This window comes from Peromyscus leucopus, chromosome 3, assembly GCF_004664715.2.
Source record: "Peromyscus leucopus breed LL Stock chromosome 3, UCI_PerLeu_2.1, whole genome shotgun sequence".
Taxonomy (NCBI): domain Eukaryota; kingdom Metazoa; phylum Chordata; class Mammalia; order Rodentia; family Cricetidae; genus Peromyscus; species Peromyscus leucopus.
This window is the reverse complement of record NC_051065.1, coordinates 49,767,797-49,783,534: the sequence shown is the minus strand read 5'-3', so window position 1 is coordinate 49,783,534 and position 15,738 is coordinate 49,767,797. Positions and strand designations below refer to the sequence as shown.

General features: G+C 47.3%; 1 protein-coding gene across 1 annotated transcript; it reads right to left on the bottom strand.

The window, feature by feature from the left end:
• Positions 1-736: 736 nt before the first annotated feature.
• On the bottom strand, positions 737-7,771 carry Zc3hav1l (zinc finger CCCH-type containing, antiviral 1 like). Its single transcript, XM_028889345.2, is given in 5 exon segments — positions 737-2,484; positions 3,894-4,155; positions 6,514-6,649; positions 7,401-7,635; positions 7,638-7,771. Coding segments are annotated over 5 exon segments (882 nt in total). The 5' UTR covers positions 7,765-7,771; the 3' UTR covers positions 737-2,362.
• Between the last annotated feature and the right edge of the window lie 7,967 nt (positions 7,772-15,738).

Here is a 15,738-nt window from a genome sequence, read left to right as displayed (position 1 = left end):
TATGAAATGTAAAGCCCAAGGAAATGCTGACCTGCTTCTGAGACTATAAGTGAAAACCACCTCAAGACACTGTAGTGAGTGTGCATTACCTGGCACACCCACTTGAGGGAGCGCCCAAGTCAGCCATCACCCACCTCTATAAACTGACCCCAAATTAGCTCCCCGGCAAGACAGGCCCTATCCTCCCTTTCTAAGAAGTTTATTTTTAAATAAAATCAGCCCTTTGCCTCAGTACCACGTCTCTCAACTTCATCTGCCTGTCATGGGGGTAAGCAGCCAGACGGGGCCCAGTTACAGAAGAGGAGCTTAGTGCTGAGGATACGGCTCAGCGGTGGAGCACTCGTCCAGCATGAGCGCATTCATGAACGCATGAGCCCATCCCCAGTATCACACATACATACCAGAAGATAATCTTGTAGACTAAATTCCAAGAGAACTAAAATTAAAATGGAACATTATGGACTTGAATAAAATGTTGCAACAATGACCACAAATCAATAAACATCATATATAAGAGCATAATCGTGATATATGTGAGAAAACAACGTAAAAGTCTACCATGTCTATTGATGGAAAGGGTGTGCACTGAGCTATTCCATTAATCCATTAAGGATTTAAGATGGCTTACAATAAATATATACAGGAGAACGACAAAGTATAAATAGTAATAATAAAAAACGCAATTTCTTTTTGAGACAGAGTCTCATTATGGAGCTTTGGCTAGCCTGGAACTCACTATGTAAATCAGGGTAGCCTTGAACTCACAGAGACTTGCCTGCCTCTACCGCTGTAGTGCTGGGATTAAAGCCACACACCACAATGACTGACTGGCCTTTCTTTTTAAAGTTTAGTCCCAGAATTCAGATGTAGCTTGCTAGTCAAGGGCTTTGCCTTACACAGGCAAGCCCCTGGGTTTGATCCTATCACACACACACACACACACACACACACACACACACACACACACAACAAATACCACTAGGAAAAAAAGTCACAACTAGGAATTTAAAATGAAAGAATGTAAAACACTGTCATTGACAACCAAAGTGCAAAGACCTGAGTTTACTGTCCGTTAAGACGAAACCAAGTTTTCATTTGGAAAGACATTTTCTACATCCCTCCTCTCATTGGCTTCACGATACAAGTTTCTCTAAATAAGTAAGGTAAGTTTGTCATTATGAAAACTCACTGAGTGGCCCCTATTTTTCAAAAGTCATGTCACGGAAAGAAACACAAGTCCTTCTCTTTACACAGCGTCATTGGGGAACATGGCCACAACAAAGATCCGCAAATCACAAGATGAAAACTACGATGAGTGGGGGCTGAGGGGCTGGAGGAAGGGGGGGTGACCTTGAAAACCGGCAAAGCGCGGCACACACACACACACACACACACACACACACACACACACATTCCCGATGACCTGTCCCATCCTCAGAAGGGGCAGACACAACTGGAGGAAGGAGCGAACTACACATCCTTCAAGATACAGCCACAGAGCACTGGTCGGCTCCATAAGAGTTGAGAAGCGGTTGGGAGTGAGGTAGAAAACTCTGGTGAGAGCCCAAAGATTATTAACTGTGATGCCGATTGAGAACGGCCCCGTGTGGTTGAGTATCATGGACACAGTATGGATAACAGCACAGAGGGCCCCAGCAACAAAATACAACATAGGAAATTCACAAAGTCAAGACACACAGAATGCAGGGGCACAGGAGGCCGCTCATCTACACAGATATTTAAAGGAATCCGTATCAAAAGACAGTATTGTTTAGCACTTACAAGCCAAACAAAGGTATGAAGTGGCTTTTAAACTCAATACAAAATGAGACAAATACATCTGATACAAAATGAGATATTCAAACATTGTTATGAGTATTGAAATATTCCAGAATAAGGGAGGTAATTAAGCTATATAAACAATTCTGTATAAAAAGGGATTATGTATACACCCAAGTAATACGCAGTGTGTAAAAACTCTGTGATGTCTACAGTGGAAGCTGTGTGAACGGAGTCTAGAAAACGCGAGCTGGACACAGAGACAGCAGAAAGCTGCCCTCCATCCCATGGCTGGAAAGGGGAAACCGCAGACAGAGGCGACAGCTTCAGGATTTGCCCCAGACTGATCCCCTCTGTGCTCAGAGTTTTACCCTCTTTGCCCGTTCCAGGTCCAACCTCGCCTGCAAGTGTATTTTCGTTTCCACCCTGGGTTCTCCCAATCAGGGATGAGATAGGTATTAAAGTTACCAATGCTAGTAAGTAAGGAAAGAGAGAATGGCTACAAACTCCAGCTCAGCTGCTCTTGCTTCTGATCCTCCAAGATGGACAAGCTGCTTCTCACTTCCTCTATGCTCCTTAAGGTTTACTGGGGCTTCCTGGGTGACTGAGCAGGGGCAGGGGCCGGAGGCCTGGCTTCTGCAGCCCCAGCTCCAGGGGCCCCTTGCTTCTCAGCGCCTTGTGAGTGCCCGGCAGAAGTCACACTGTCTGAAAGGAAGAAGAGAGATGAGCTTTCTGTTTTAGTTCTATGTTGGGAGCAACATGGGAGTAAGTGGGGTAGACTGGATCAAACAAAACATAAATAAATAAAAATACGCAGTTAGAACGACTAAGCAGCAGATACTTCTGATCTTAAATGTAGTGAAAAGACAGTAAGCTAATTCCATTTTGTCCACCTCCAGAGCAGCCCTTGCTCAGTACCTAGTCGAGTTACAACAAGGTGGATCCCCCTGCAGCTTTGTGTTGATTTGAATAAGAATGACCCCCTACAATCGTATATTTGACTACTTACGCACCAGGCAGGGAACTCTTTGATAAGATTAGAAGGATTAGGAAGTGCGGCCTTGTTGGAGGAAGTGTGTCACTGGGGGTGGGCTTTGAGGTAACAAAAGCCCATGCTGGGGGCCCAGTCTCTCTCTCTCTCTCTCTCTCTCTCTCTCTCTCTCTCTCTCTCTCTCTCTCTCTCTCTCTCTGCCTGTGGATCAGGATGTAGCTCTCAACTACTTCTCCAGAACCATGCCTGCCGCACCTGCCAAGAGGCTCCCTGTAATGATGATAATGGACTAAGCCTCTGTAACTATAAGCAAGACCCCAATTGAATGTTTTCTTCATAAGAGTCACCTTGGTCATGGTGTCTCTTCACAGCAATAGAACAGTGACTAAGACAAACTTAAAAAAAAAAAAAAGAATTATTTGCTTTTATTTTACGTGTATGAATGTTTTGCCTGCATGTATGTAAGTGTACATGTACATGCATGCAGTGACTGCTGAGGTCAGAAAAGGGCATCAGATTCCACAGAACTGGAGTTAGGATGGTCGTGAGGACCGAACCTGGGTCCTCTGCAAGAGCAACAAATGCTCTGAACAGCCCAGCCATCTCTCCAGCCCTTCCTGAGACATGCTATTTTATTTCTAGTCTGTTGCCTGTAATGTGGTCAAAATTACTTAAAAATGAAAACAGGAAAACTGTAGTTCAAGTTGACAAAAGAAAACCACATGTACATTAATCTTCACCTGCCGTCTCCGTCCCACATTCCCAGCTGAATTACTAAGATAATTCTACCAAATTCTTGACCACCAGTTTGCCCAGAAGCTACCATATTCCATCCAATACTTGGGCATGTTTTCTACCTTGGCAAAAATCTCCTCTTCTTTGGTTAGAATTATATTTCCAGACCATAAAACGTTAACTGGGACTACAGAGATGGCTCAGTGGCTAAAAGCACTTGCTGCCATAATCAAGGATCTGAGTGTGGCACCTCCATTAAGCGGTTCATAGACCTCCAAGGGATCTGCTGCCCTCTTCTGGCCTCCTGTGGCACCTCCACCCCACATGTGCACACACACACACAGTACAGAACCTTAGCACACCTCCTCACAAACGGTCCCCTGCCTACCTTTCTCTTCCAGCATCTTGTGCAGCTTCATATGTTTGTAGACGGTGATTATCTGGAAGTTGACGACACTTGAAACACTCAGTTCTTGGTCCTCTAACAGCTTCAGGGTGGTGGCGTGAATGAGCTTGTGGGACCGCTTGCAGGTCTGAAGTGTGCATTCGCCCCGGACAAAGGACTTGCATACATGAAACTTGTTGCATTTGTCCCTGAGGTTGCAGTAGCCATAAAGGACATCGCCACCCTTGTTGTACAGCAAACAGACCTGAGGCAGGAAGGAGGCAACGCCTGAGATAGCAGTTCACACGGTTATCTTTAAGCTAACAGACTATACCTTCTTCAACTAAATTAGAAGTTTAATGGCATCTTTGGGGGAGGGGAGCGTGTGTGTGCACATGTGTGTGCACATGCCTGTGGAGGCCAAAGGTCAATACCGGGAATCTTTCTTTAATTACCCTCCACTTTGTTTTTTGAGACAGGTTCTCTCGTGGAACTTGGAGCTGATTCAGATAGGGTGGCTGGTCAGCAGGTCCCCGGGTTCTCCTGTTCTCTCCTCCCCAGCATTATGATTACAGGGCACCCCACCACACCTGTCTTTTAAAGAAAAGAAAAGAAAAAGAATTATGTATATATGTGTGAGTCTATGTAGGGGTATATGCCTGTGAGTACAGGTGCTCAAGGAGGCCAAAGGCATCAGATCCTCTGCAGCCAAAGTTTCATGTAGGCTGCCCAACATGGGTGCTTGTAGAGAACTTGTCTAACATGCAGAGTCCTGGGTTCGACCCCCCAGCACTGCATAGAACTGGGCATCTAGCCCATCCCTGTAATCATGTCAGGGAGACGGGCAGGAGGATCAGAAGTGGCCAAAGCTGGTTTTCATGCCGTGCTGGGGATTGAACTCAGGGCTTTACCCATGCTAGGTGAGCACTCTAGGAGCCGGGCTACTTCTCTGGCCCTTGTGTTTTGATCGGTTTTGTTCAGAGACAAGGTCTGTGGTTATCCTTTTACCTTAGCTGAGTGCCAGGATTATACGAATAAGTCACCAAGCCTAGCTTATTTTTGTTTTTTTGAGGAACCTCCATACTAAGTTGTACAATGTTTAATGATAATTTATATTCCTACTAACAATGTATGAGAGTTCTCAATGTCCTTGCCACAATCTATCTTTGTTTTACCTTGGTTTGGGTTTGATTTTTGGTTTGCTTCATTTCCAAGTCAAGATCTTGGTATGTAGCCCAGGCTGGCCCTACCTCTCAATCCTTCTGCTTTAGCTTCTGGAGAATTACAGTTTTGCACCACCACATTCGTCTGCTTTTTATCCTTCTTGTTTTGGGCAGGGGTGAGGGGGGTGGAGGGGTTCAAGACAGGGTTTCTCTGTGTAGTGTTGCCTGTCCTGGAACTCACTCTGTAGCCCAGGCTGGCCTTGAAATCACAAAGATCCACCTGCCTCTGCCTCCCAAGCACTGGGAGTAAAGGCATGGCCACCACCAGCTGGCGAATACATCTAATTTTTAAAGTCCATTAATAAACTGTGGAGCCCACAAAGGTTTCCTAGTGAGATCTGGGCTGGCTTTACCCAGCAGGGCTGCATTAGGGAACGGCTTGACCACGTGCATGTCACCAGGTGTCTGGGATGATCTGCACTTGGCTGTGCTGGGGGGAGGTCTTTTGCTCTACCCTTGGCATTCCTTTAAAAGCCATTTAGCAGAGACAGAAGGGGCTGATGGGTTTTGACCCAGGCCCTCCCGAGGCTATCCTGTGTTCTAGCTGCCTCTCTCCTCTATATTTCTATCTACATTCTTCTCATTCCTCTCTCAAGATTACCCTGGGAGAAAAAGAGGCTAGCAGGTCTCCCTCAATAAACCCTACTTCATATGAGCTCTCCCTAAAATTCTTTTCTGCCTTGAAGCCAGGGATCTGATTTTATCTGAGCTGAGGTCCCTCAAAGATAAGGGACTGCCTCAGGCGGTTAAAGGGGACATCCTGGAGCTATGTGCCTCCTGCTCTGACAGAATGTCCATGATAGAAAGATCATGCCAGATTAAAAAAAATTTGATAGTCTCATAAACTTTGATTTGAGATCATTATTTGGTTAACAAATTCTTCACATAAATAGAAACAAATGTGCTAATTTTTTAAATGTGCCTTGGTGTTTTGTCTGCATGTATGTCTATGTGTTAGGGGTGTCGGATCCCCTGAAAAAGGAGCTATATTACAGACAGCTGTGAGCCTCCCTGTAGGCGCTGGGAACTGAACCTGGGTCCTCTGGAAGAACAGCCAATGCTATTAACCACTGAGCCATCTCTCCAGCCTCACAAATGTGCTAATTTTACCATTCCAGCAATTAAAAGAGGGTACTTTCAAAGTATCTGGAACCAGATTGTAGGGCTTCCAAGCAATTAAAATTAACACTTTAAAGTGGTGATGGAGGCGGCGGCCTGCAAGCTCAACACTTGAGAGGTGGATTGGCAGAAGAGCAGCCTCGGCTAATACAAAGTTCACGGCCAGCCTGGGCTATGTAAGATCCCATCTCAACAAACAAAACAAACATCTAGGATTAGAGGATCAGTGTGGGAAAGAGTTGCCACAATGTGGATAGGCTGGCGGCTCATCAGGGACTCACCTCTGGGAAAAGGCAGGGGTCATTCTGCAAAAGCAGGATTCGAAGCTGGGCTTCATTGAGGCCAAAAAGCCCACGGTTTTTCATGACTTGGATGTTGATAGGCATGTGGATATCATGGGACAGGGCGCAGGTAGACCTAGAAGTGTTCAGAGCAGTCAGAAGACCAGGCCACGAAGAGGGAGGAGGCTGGCAGCTCTAATTCTTTGCCTTAGGGCATTTCCAACTTACAAGTGAATTCCCCAAGTACTGATAAAAATCAGGCTTGAGGCGACTCGGTCCTGTTCAGTGAGTAGATTGATCTAAAGCCTAGGGTAGGTACCCTACCCAGGTTACTCATCTGTTCCTTAGGGACTAAAACTTGATCTTCAGACCAACAGCTGCTGATCTCCCATCGTCGTCCAGCAACACTATAAAGAAAGCACTTGGACTATGCAGCCGCCGGGCCCTCACCCCATCCGGCCACCAGTTTCCTGCGTTGGACTAGACCAGCGTTTTCATCCCTAATGGGCTGTGATTCCCGAAGGAAGGAGGGAAGGGAACCGAAGGTCCGAGGGCCCATGGGCCTTCAGATGTCCCCTCAGTGTGGCACTCGACATAAGTGAACTCAAAAGTCGCAACAACGGATTTAACCTGGCTGGTGTTGTGGCGCACCCTAGCATGCTGGGCCAGGGACAGCAATTGGGGGGTGAGGGGGGATGATTAAAAAACTTCAGTGGAGAGGACCTTCCATGTCACACCTCTGCGACTACGAGGAACACAGGAGCGGCCTGCGCCGAAGGCCTTTGTCCCATCCCGCCCGCGGCTAGCCGAGCAGCATCCGGAGGGCGCGTCCCGCCCGCCCGCATCCCCCCACCGCCCCAGTGGGGACCGAGGACCCCACCCCTCACCAGCAGTCGCGGTGGGGGCACTTGCCCAGCATGTGACGGCGACACAAGTGCAGCTGGTCGCAGGCCTGGCACTCCCCGCGTTGATAGCGGGCGCAGAGGCGCGCGGAGGACACGGCCACTACCCTGCAGGCCGTGGCGCCGCCACCCGCGCCCGCGCCCGCCGCCACCTCGGCCTCCGGGTCCCACGGGCCGTCGCGCAGCTCCACCTCCTGCAGCAGGAAGCGCTCGGGCCCGCGCGCCGCAGCACCGCCCGCAGCTTCGCCTCCGACAGCTCCACGTGGCCGCGCAGGTCCTGCAGGAACATGCGGCCGCCGTGAGCACACAGCACCTTGGTGAGGAACGCGCACACCGTGAGGTCCGCCATGGCCCGCGGAGCCCGCGCCGCGCGTCCCCGCCAGCCCGGGGCTTGCAGGCTCCTCCCCGCCACGACTGCCACTGGAGCTTGGGAGCTGTCGGGGAGGGGGGTGGCTCACAAGGCCGGGCCTGAGCTGGGGCAGCCTTCCAGGCCCCTGGGTTCGTTGCAGATACCGGCGAGGGCTGCAAAAGACTATAAAGTGGTGCACTCAGACGGATGGCACACGCCTGTAATGCCAGCACCTGGGAGGTGGAGGTTGTAGGAACCAGGTCAAGACCAGTGTCGGCTACAGAGGGAATTGGTGGCTAGCCTGGGCTACATGACACCCTGTCTCAAAAAACCTAGTAAGGAACAAGCTGTGATGACTCGGGGGTGAAAGCCCCCTACCTGAGTTTGGTCCCAAGAACCCATGGTGGAAAGAGAGAATCAAGTCTGGAAAGTTGTTCTCTGGCCTCCACACGCGTGGCTTTGCACTAACACACACACACACACACACACACACACACACACACACACACACACACGTTATTTATAGATGCTGACACACACTATGCACATGCATAATAGATAAGATTTAAAGATTTTTTGAAAGCTGGTAAGGTGGGAAGGAGATGCCTGGTGTTGGTGGAGGACCTACCTCTCTGAAGAGGTAGCCATTAGACACCTGTGGCTGCTGATCACTTTTGAAATGTGGTCAGTCCGAACTGAGAAGTAAAACGCACACTAAATTTAGAATGGGAGGAAAAAGCATCTCAGTTTGGGGGCTAGGGATATAGCTTATAGACAGCTAGCTTAACATTAAGAAGTCCTGGGTTCCATTCCCGAGCAGCACATACACTGACTGGACCTGGTATCCTAGTACTGGGCAGGTTGACGCTGTTAGATCAGGAGCTCTGGGTCATCCTCCATAGTATATCTAGTTTGAGGTCACCCTGTTCTACATGAGATCCTATCTCAAAATAAATAAATAAATAAAAATCTCAATTTTATATGATTCAAAGTTGGGCTGGAGAGTTTGCTCAGCAGTAAAGAGTGCTTGTGGCTCTTACAGAGGACAGGGGTCTGATCCCCAGCACCCACACAGTCAGGACCATCTGTAACTCCAGTCCCACGGGACCCAATACCCTCCTCTGACCTCCAAGGACGCCAGGCACAAACATGTTGCATATACAGACAAAATACTCCTACACATAAAATAATAAAATTAATGAATCTTATTTTAAAGTGAATACTCTTTGTGACGTTTTTGAGTAACAAAATGTTGGGACACTTCTGTTTCATTTTCTTTCCCTTTTTAAAGATTTTTAAAATGTGTGTGTACCACGTGTGCCCCATGGAAGCCGGAAGAGGGTAACAGATGCCCTGGAGTTAGAGTTGTGAGCCACCTGACGTGAATGCTGGGAACCAAACACTGTCCTCTGGAACAGCAGCGAGTGCTCTGTAACAGCTGAGCCATCTCTCCAGCCTCCTCGTTTACTTTCCTAATCTACCTAGGAGAAAATTCCACATTTGACTCAGTTTGTATTTCTGTTGGGTAGCACTCATCCAGACCCGTCTGCACATGTATGTGTTAAATATCTATCCATTTTGCTCAATGCAGCCTTCATCTGGTGGATGTCTATTGATCGTCAGCTAACGAGGTAATGAATACAAAGATGAAAAAAGGCAGATGAGGGACTGACCTCAACAGGTGACTCTGAGCCTGAAGGAATTGATTTCATGTAAATGCAAAGAAGGCACTGAACAGTTTTCAGCTGGGGAGTGACAGCATCCCTCTGCTTGGGTGATTCTGTGTCAGTCAGTTCCAGGTTGTCACTCACTGTGACAGTCCAGTGTAAGGTAGGTCCCTTGTCTCTGCATGGAGCCATGCCGCTGACATTTTTTTCTCTCTTGTTTCTGTTTGTTCAAGTTCATGAAAGCAGGGCTCTTCCTTGTGTTGTTGATCTCTATCCTCAGCTCCTAAAAGTGTCTACTGAGAGAAGCATGGATCATTGGAGATGATCGCTATTAAAGAAATGGATAGAGGAAGAGGAAAACCGGAAATCAGCAGCAGCCAGTCTCTCTGGTACTGGCATCTGTACTTGGACTCTCTACCTAAGGTCTTCTTCAGCAGAGGGAGTGAGCTTGCCAGCAGTGATAGAGAAAGGCTGGAATACCCAGGGAGCTCGTGGCTACAAAGCTCACCCAGGGAATAGATCTGAGCGATTATTGTAAAGACGTGCAAAATTAACAGATGCACTTATCTCACTAAAAACAAGCTTCTAAAAGGGGCACTGCATGAACCCCCCTCTCTGGGGTTGTTTATGGAAATGAAGAAAAAAAGAGACCCCTGGTGACATGGCTCACCACTGTAATCCTAACACTTGGGAGGCTGAGGCAGAGGAATGCTTAGTTCAAGGCTATCCTGGGCTATAGTGTGAGACTGTCTTAAAAAACACAACAGAAGGGCTGGAAAGACGGCTTAACAAATTAAGAGCACAGGGACCCTGGTTTGATTTCCAGCACCCACATGGCAGCTCACAACCTCTTCTGGCCTCTGAGGACAGCAGGCATGCATGCGGTATGCAGGCAAAACACCCATATACATGAAATACAAATGCAATTTTTAAAAAAGAAAATGAGGAGGAGACATTCTCATACCTGCACAAACAAGAATATCACAAACTTTTTATCTCCACTTTGTCCCCCTGAAAATCATTTGTTCTTCCAGAAGCCATTTTTCTCCTTGTGTCTTATTTGTCTCCGGTGGCCTCTCTGCTCCCACGTGCCGGACTAACAGGCGTGTGACACCGTGCCCAGCTCCCGTCTGTTAAGCTACATTTATGTAAGTCTTTATCTTTGGTTGTTTAAGGAGTTGCTTCTTTTGCATTCCTATACATAAAAACACACTTCTTTCCTATCGTCAAATTGGTGGCAATATACATACGTACACACTCACTTAACCTGAGAGGCTCTTCCTCCCTCACAGTGGACAAATACCCTAGCTTATTATTTCTCTATGGAATGACTTGGAAATAGATATTCAATGGTCTCCCTAAGGTTCCTTAATGGAAATAGAGCCCAGGACGATAGCCCCGTGGTGCCTTCCTTTCCCTGGGTCCTGCCCTCCATGCCTTGCAAAGACACTGCTTGCACGCCGTCTTTATCTGCTTACGGGGAGCCCAGCCTGAGATGTGAACTGAAAGTGTTTCTTGGGATATCCTTCTAAAGGAACTGCCCTCCACCAGTCCTTATCTGTTTGCCCCAAGAGGAGCCGGCCTAAGATACAACTGAAAGAGAAAAAGTAAGATACAAGTTGAGAAAGGGGTGAGAGAAGAGAGTCCACATGCACACACAGAGGAGGTTCAAACAAGATCAAGGCTACAGGAAGGACTTTTTCTTCAAGGCCACTGATGATGTAAGCAAGATTATACCAGAAGCTTAATGAGGTTGACTCCACATGTTAAAGAATAGATGGGCGGGGTTGGGGATTTGGCTCAGTGGTAGAGCACTTGCCTAGCAAGCACAAGGCCCTGGGTTTGATCCTCAGCTCCAAAGAAAAAGAAAAAAAAAAAAAAAAGCTGGGCAGTGGTGGCACACACCTTTAATCCCAGCACTCTGGAGGCAGAGGCAGGCAGATCTTTGTGAGTTCAAGGCCAGCCTGGTCTACAGAGCGAGATCCAGGAAAGGCACAAAGCTACACAGAGAATCCCTGTCTCAAAAAACCAGTAAAAAAAAAAAAAAAAAAAAAAGGAATAGATGGTCTGGGGAGACGGCTCACACTTACTGGACAAGTGTGAGGCTGGAGTTTGCCTCCCCAGATCTGATACAAAATACAGGGATGTGAGTGGGCTTCCTGTGACTCAAGTCCTTGGTAGGCAGAGGCAGGAGCCACAGGGAAAGCTGGCTAGCTAGACTAACCAAATTGGCAACTTCTGGATTCAGCCAGAAACCCTTGCCTCGGGAAATATAGTAAAGAGTAATGCAGGAAGTCATCCAAAGCCAAAGTCAGGGCATGTACGCGCACGCACATACACACACACACACACACACACACACACACACACACACAGGCACGCACGCATTCACATTTGTATGAACATGCCTACATACATGCATTCACAAACCTCACACACACATACACATACATAGAGGGAGAGGGAATAGAAAGGTCCAGGAACTATAAGACTGCTGTGGCAGTTTGAATGTAGTTGGCCCCCATAAGCTCATAGGAGAGGCACTATTAGGAGACATGGCTTTGTTGGAGGAAGTGTGTTGTTGTTTGAATCTTAGATGGTCTTATAATAAAAAACCCAGAGTGGGCTGGAGAGATGGCTCAAAGGTTAAGAGCACTTGGCTGCTGCTCTTCCAGAGGTCCTGAGTTCAATTCCCAGCAACCACATGGTGGCTCACAACCGCTTATAATGAGATCTGGTGCCCTCTTCTGGCCTGCAGGCAGAAGACTGTATACATAATAAATTCTTTAAAAAAAAAGCCTGTCTCAGAAAGGGTAGAGAGATGGCTTATTGCTTAAGACACTTGTTCTTGCAGAGGACCTGGGTTCAGTTCCCAGCACCTACATGGTGGATCACAAGCATCTGTAACTCCAGTTCCAGAGGATCCAACTCTCTCTTCTTCATGTGGTGCATGTACATGCAAATACAACACTCATACACATGAAAAAAAAAATAAATCTTTAAAAAGAAAGTAAGATATTGGGGTGAAAGCTGAAAGATCAGAGAAGCAGAGCAGCCAGCCACTAGTTCTTACCTCTACGAAATCCTCAGCCTAAAGAGAGTGAGTTCCTGTCTCCTCATGCCTTGTATACCTTTCTCTGCCCTGCAGTCACTTCCTGTGATTAAAGGCATGTGTGCTTCCCAGTACTGTGATTAAAGATGTGTGCCACCACTGCCTGGCTCTGTTTCCAGTGTGGCCTTGAACTCACAGAGATTCAGACTGATCTCTGCCTCCCGAGTGACAGGATTAAGGGTGTGTGCCACCACTGCCTGACCTCTATGTCTAATCTAGTGGCTGGCTCTGTCCTCTGATCCCTAGATAAGTTTATTAGGGTACACAATATATCACCACAATGTTGTCACTGTGGGGGTGGGCTTTGAGGTCTCTTTTGTTCAAGCTTTGCTCAGTGAGACCCTCAGACCACTTCCTGTTGCCTGCAAGAATGTAGGACTCTCAGCTACTGCTCCAGCACCAGGTCTGCCTGCACAGTGCCGTGTCCCACCATGATGATAATGGACTGAACCTCCAAAACTGTAGGCAAGCCTCCCTAATTAAATGGTTTTCTTCGTAAGAGTTGCCATGAACGTGGTGTCTCTTCACAGCAATAGAAACTGTAACTGAGACAACTGTTTTGAAAAATGTCATTTGAAAGGTAAGGTAATGATGAAATAATTAAAGGAGGAGTCAGGGAGACATAAGAGATGAGGTAAGCACAAATATATATGAAGTGAATGTACTGAGGAGAAGGGAAAGTTGAGACTATGGCAGGCAAAAATGGTAATTCAGTGGGTGAGGACCAGAAGGTGATGGAAAAGGATGAAACGCAATGGGAGACTCACCTCAGACGGAAGGAGAAAAGCAGGCAAGAATGTGAGCGTATGGACAAGTCTGTGAGCTGCATACCAAACCCAAGAAAGGATGCAGGGGAAATGCCTTAGTCAAGTGCTTGCCTCACATGACTTGAGTTCAGAGCACCCGAACCGTGTAAAAAGCCAGGTAGGGCAGCATGTATCTGTAATCCCAGGCGGATCTGTGGACGCCCCAGGTTCAGCTAGCCTGGCCTATGTGGTGAAGTTCCAGGCCAACGAGCAACCTTGTCTCAAAGAAGAGGTAGAAGGTACCTGAGCATCAACACTTGAGGTTGCCATCTGACCTTACAAGCACACTATGCATGCACTACACAGAGAAACCCTATCTTGAAGAAAAAAAAAAAAAAAAGATTAAGAGAACTTGAGCTAGCTGGGCTTCTGGGACACACTTTTTTTTTAAATCATTTACCTAAGTCACAGTCTATATGGCTCCTCAAGAGAAACTCCTAGCTAGCATGCGCGTAACACTTCCTTGTTCCTATTTTCTACCCTCTGCAGCCCCTGCTTTATTAGGGGTAGGGGCAACACCATATCCTACCTTTACCCATATTGATTTTCCCACTAAACTAACCTCTATCACAATACCTTACTATATTTATTAAAAACCCTCAATCATCAGAATTCTATTTAAGCTAACACTATGATTGCATAAAATCATTGCTTCAGGTGAACAGCACAGCTTAAGGGGAAATCATCTGCATAATGATCTCCAGGTATAAATTCCCAGTAGAACGGGATATGTCCATGAGATAATCACACTACATTAAAGGCAGTGGGGATCCCCCCACACCCACTCACACCGTGCCAGATACCAGAGAAAAATGGCAGCAGCAGACATGCAAAGACACAGAAGTAGCAAGAGACATTCTGGAGCCGAAGCCCTTGGGGCCTTGCCTATCTGAGATTCGCCCATTTCCTGGTGGACTGATTCCCTGAAGCTCAGGTGCCACCTGCTGCTCCTCTGACATGGCCACCAGCACCACACAGCAGCTCACAACTGCCTAATTCCAGTTCCAGGAGATTGGATGACCTCTTCTGCCCTCTGAGGGCTCCTACACACACACACACACACACACACACACACACACACTCACACTCACACAGGTATACACAAACATAATAAATACTTAAAAAAAGAAAGACAAATTTATTAACCTTTTATTTATTTGGTTGGTTTGGTTGGTTTTTAGAAACAGGGTTTCTCTGTGTAACAGCCCTGGCTGTCCTGAAACTCGCTTTGTAGACCAGGCTGGCCTCAAACTCGCAGAGATCCACCTGCCTCTGCCTCCTGATTAAAGGTATGCACCACCATTGCCCAGTGTGACCTTTTATTTTTATGTGAATGGATGTTCTGCCTACATGTGTGTTTGTACACCATGTGTGTGTTGAATCCCCTGAGACTAGAGGGATGACAGTTGTGAGCTACCATGTGGGTGCTGGGAATTGAACCCAGGTCCTCTGGAAGAGCAACCAGTATTCTTAACCCCTAAGCCATCTCTCCAGGCCCCCAAAACAAGTTTATTGTAGCTCAGTTGGGAGATTTGGGCCATAACCAATTGGCATTTTGTTTTGGGCCAATGGCAGCCCAGTGCTGTTTCCACCACTTCCTAACAGTGTCAAGCCTCTAACGCTGTGCCTTTAGAGTACATTCCAGATCCACAGTCAGTGTCTGTGATGTGAAAGCTGAGAAGGAGCAGCATTCACAAGTGTGTAGTGGAGACAAATGGTTCCAGAGCAGGCTGTTGGGGAGTACAGGGAGGCGATGGGAGACATCAGATGCCAGGCAGATTTACAAGGGAAAGGTTGGGGCTGGGTGAGCATTTCAGCCCTGGAGCTTTAGGACTTAAGCAGTTTCTTAAGTGATTTTTCCTGTGTCTAATGTTCCATTCTGAAGCTCACAAGTCCGCTGCACTCCAGACTTTGAAGCCATGCTCTGAAGCCCAGCGGTAGTGGCCATAAAGGAACACTTCTCACTTGGCACCCATTACCTCTCATGGTAGCCACTTTCCAGAGGTTAAGGTCGACCCCGAAGTGGCTACTCTTTAGTTTTGTTTGCACCGAATTCCAGACTGAGAAATACACCTCAGAAAACAGAAAGTGGCAGACTCTAAGGGGGCTGCAGTGACCAGCAAACGCAAAGATAACCAAGGTCTGGCTCCGAGGGTAAACGCAACTCGTTGGCGAGACTTGAGACCTGCATGGTGGAAGGAGAGCACTGGCTTAACACAGAACGTCCTCTGACATCTGCGCACACACGAGAGCATGTCCTACTATTTTTATAATTAAAACCCTCAACCATCTGCTCATGTTTGGATATGGACGCTTGACAACAGTGAGTGCAAATGCCTTGCTGACATTGAAGGCCAGTTCATGGAGTCCGTCCTCACCTTGTCAAATG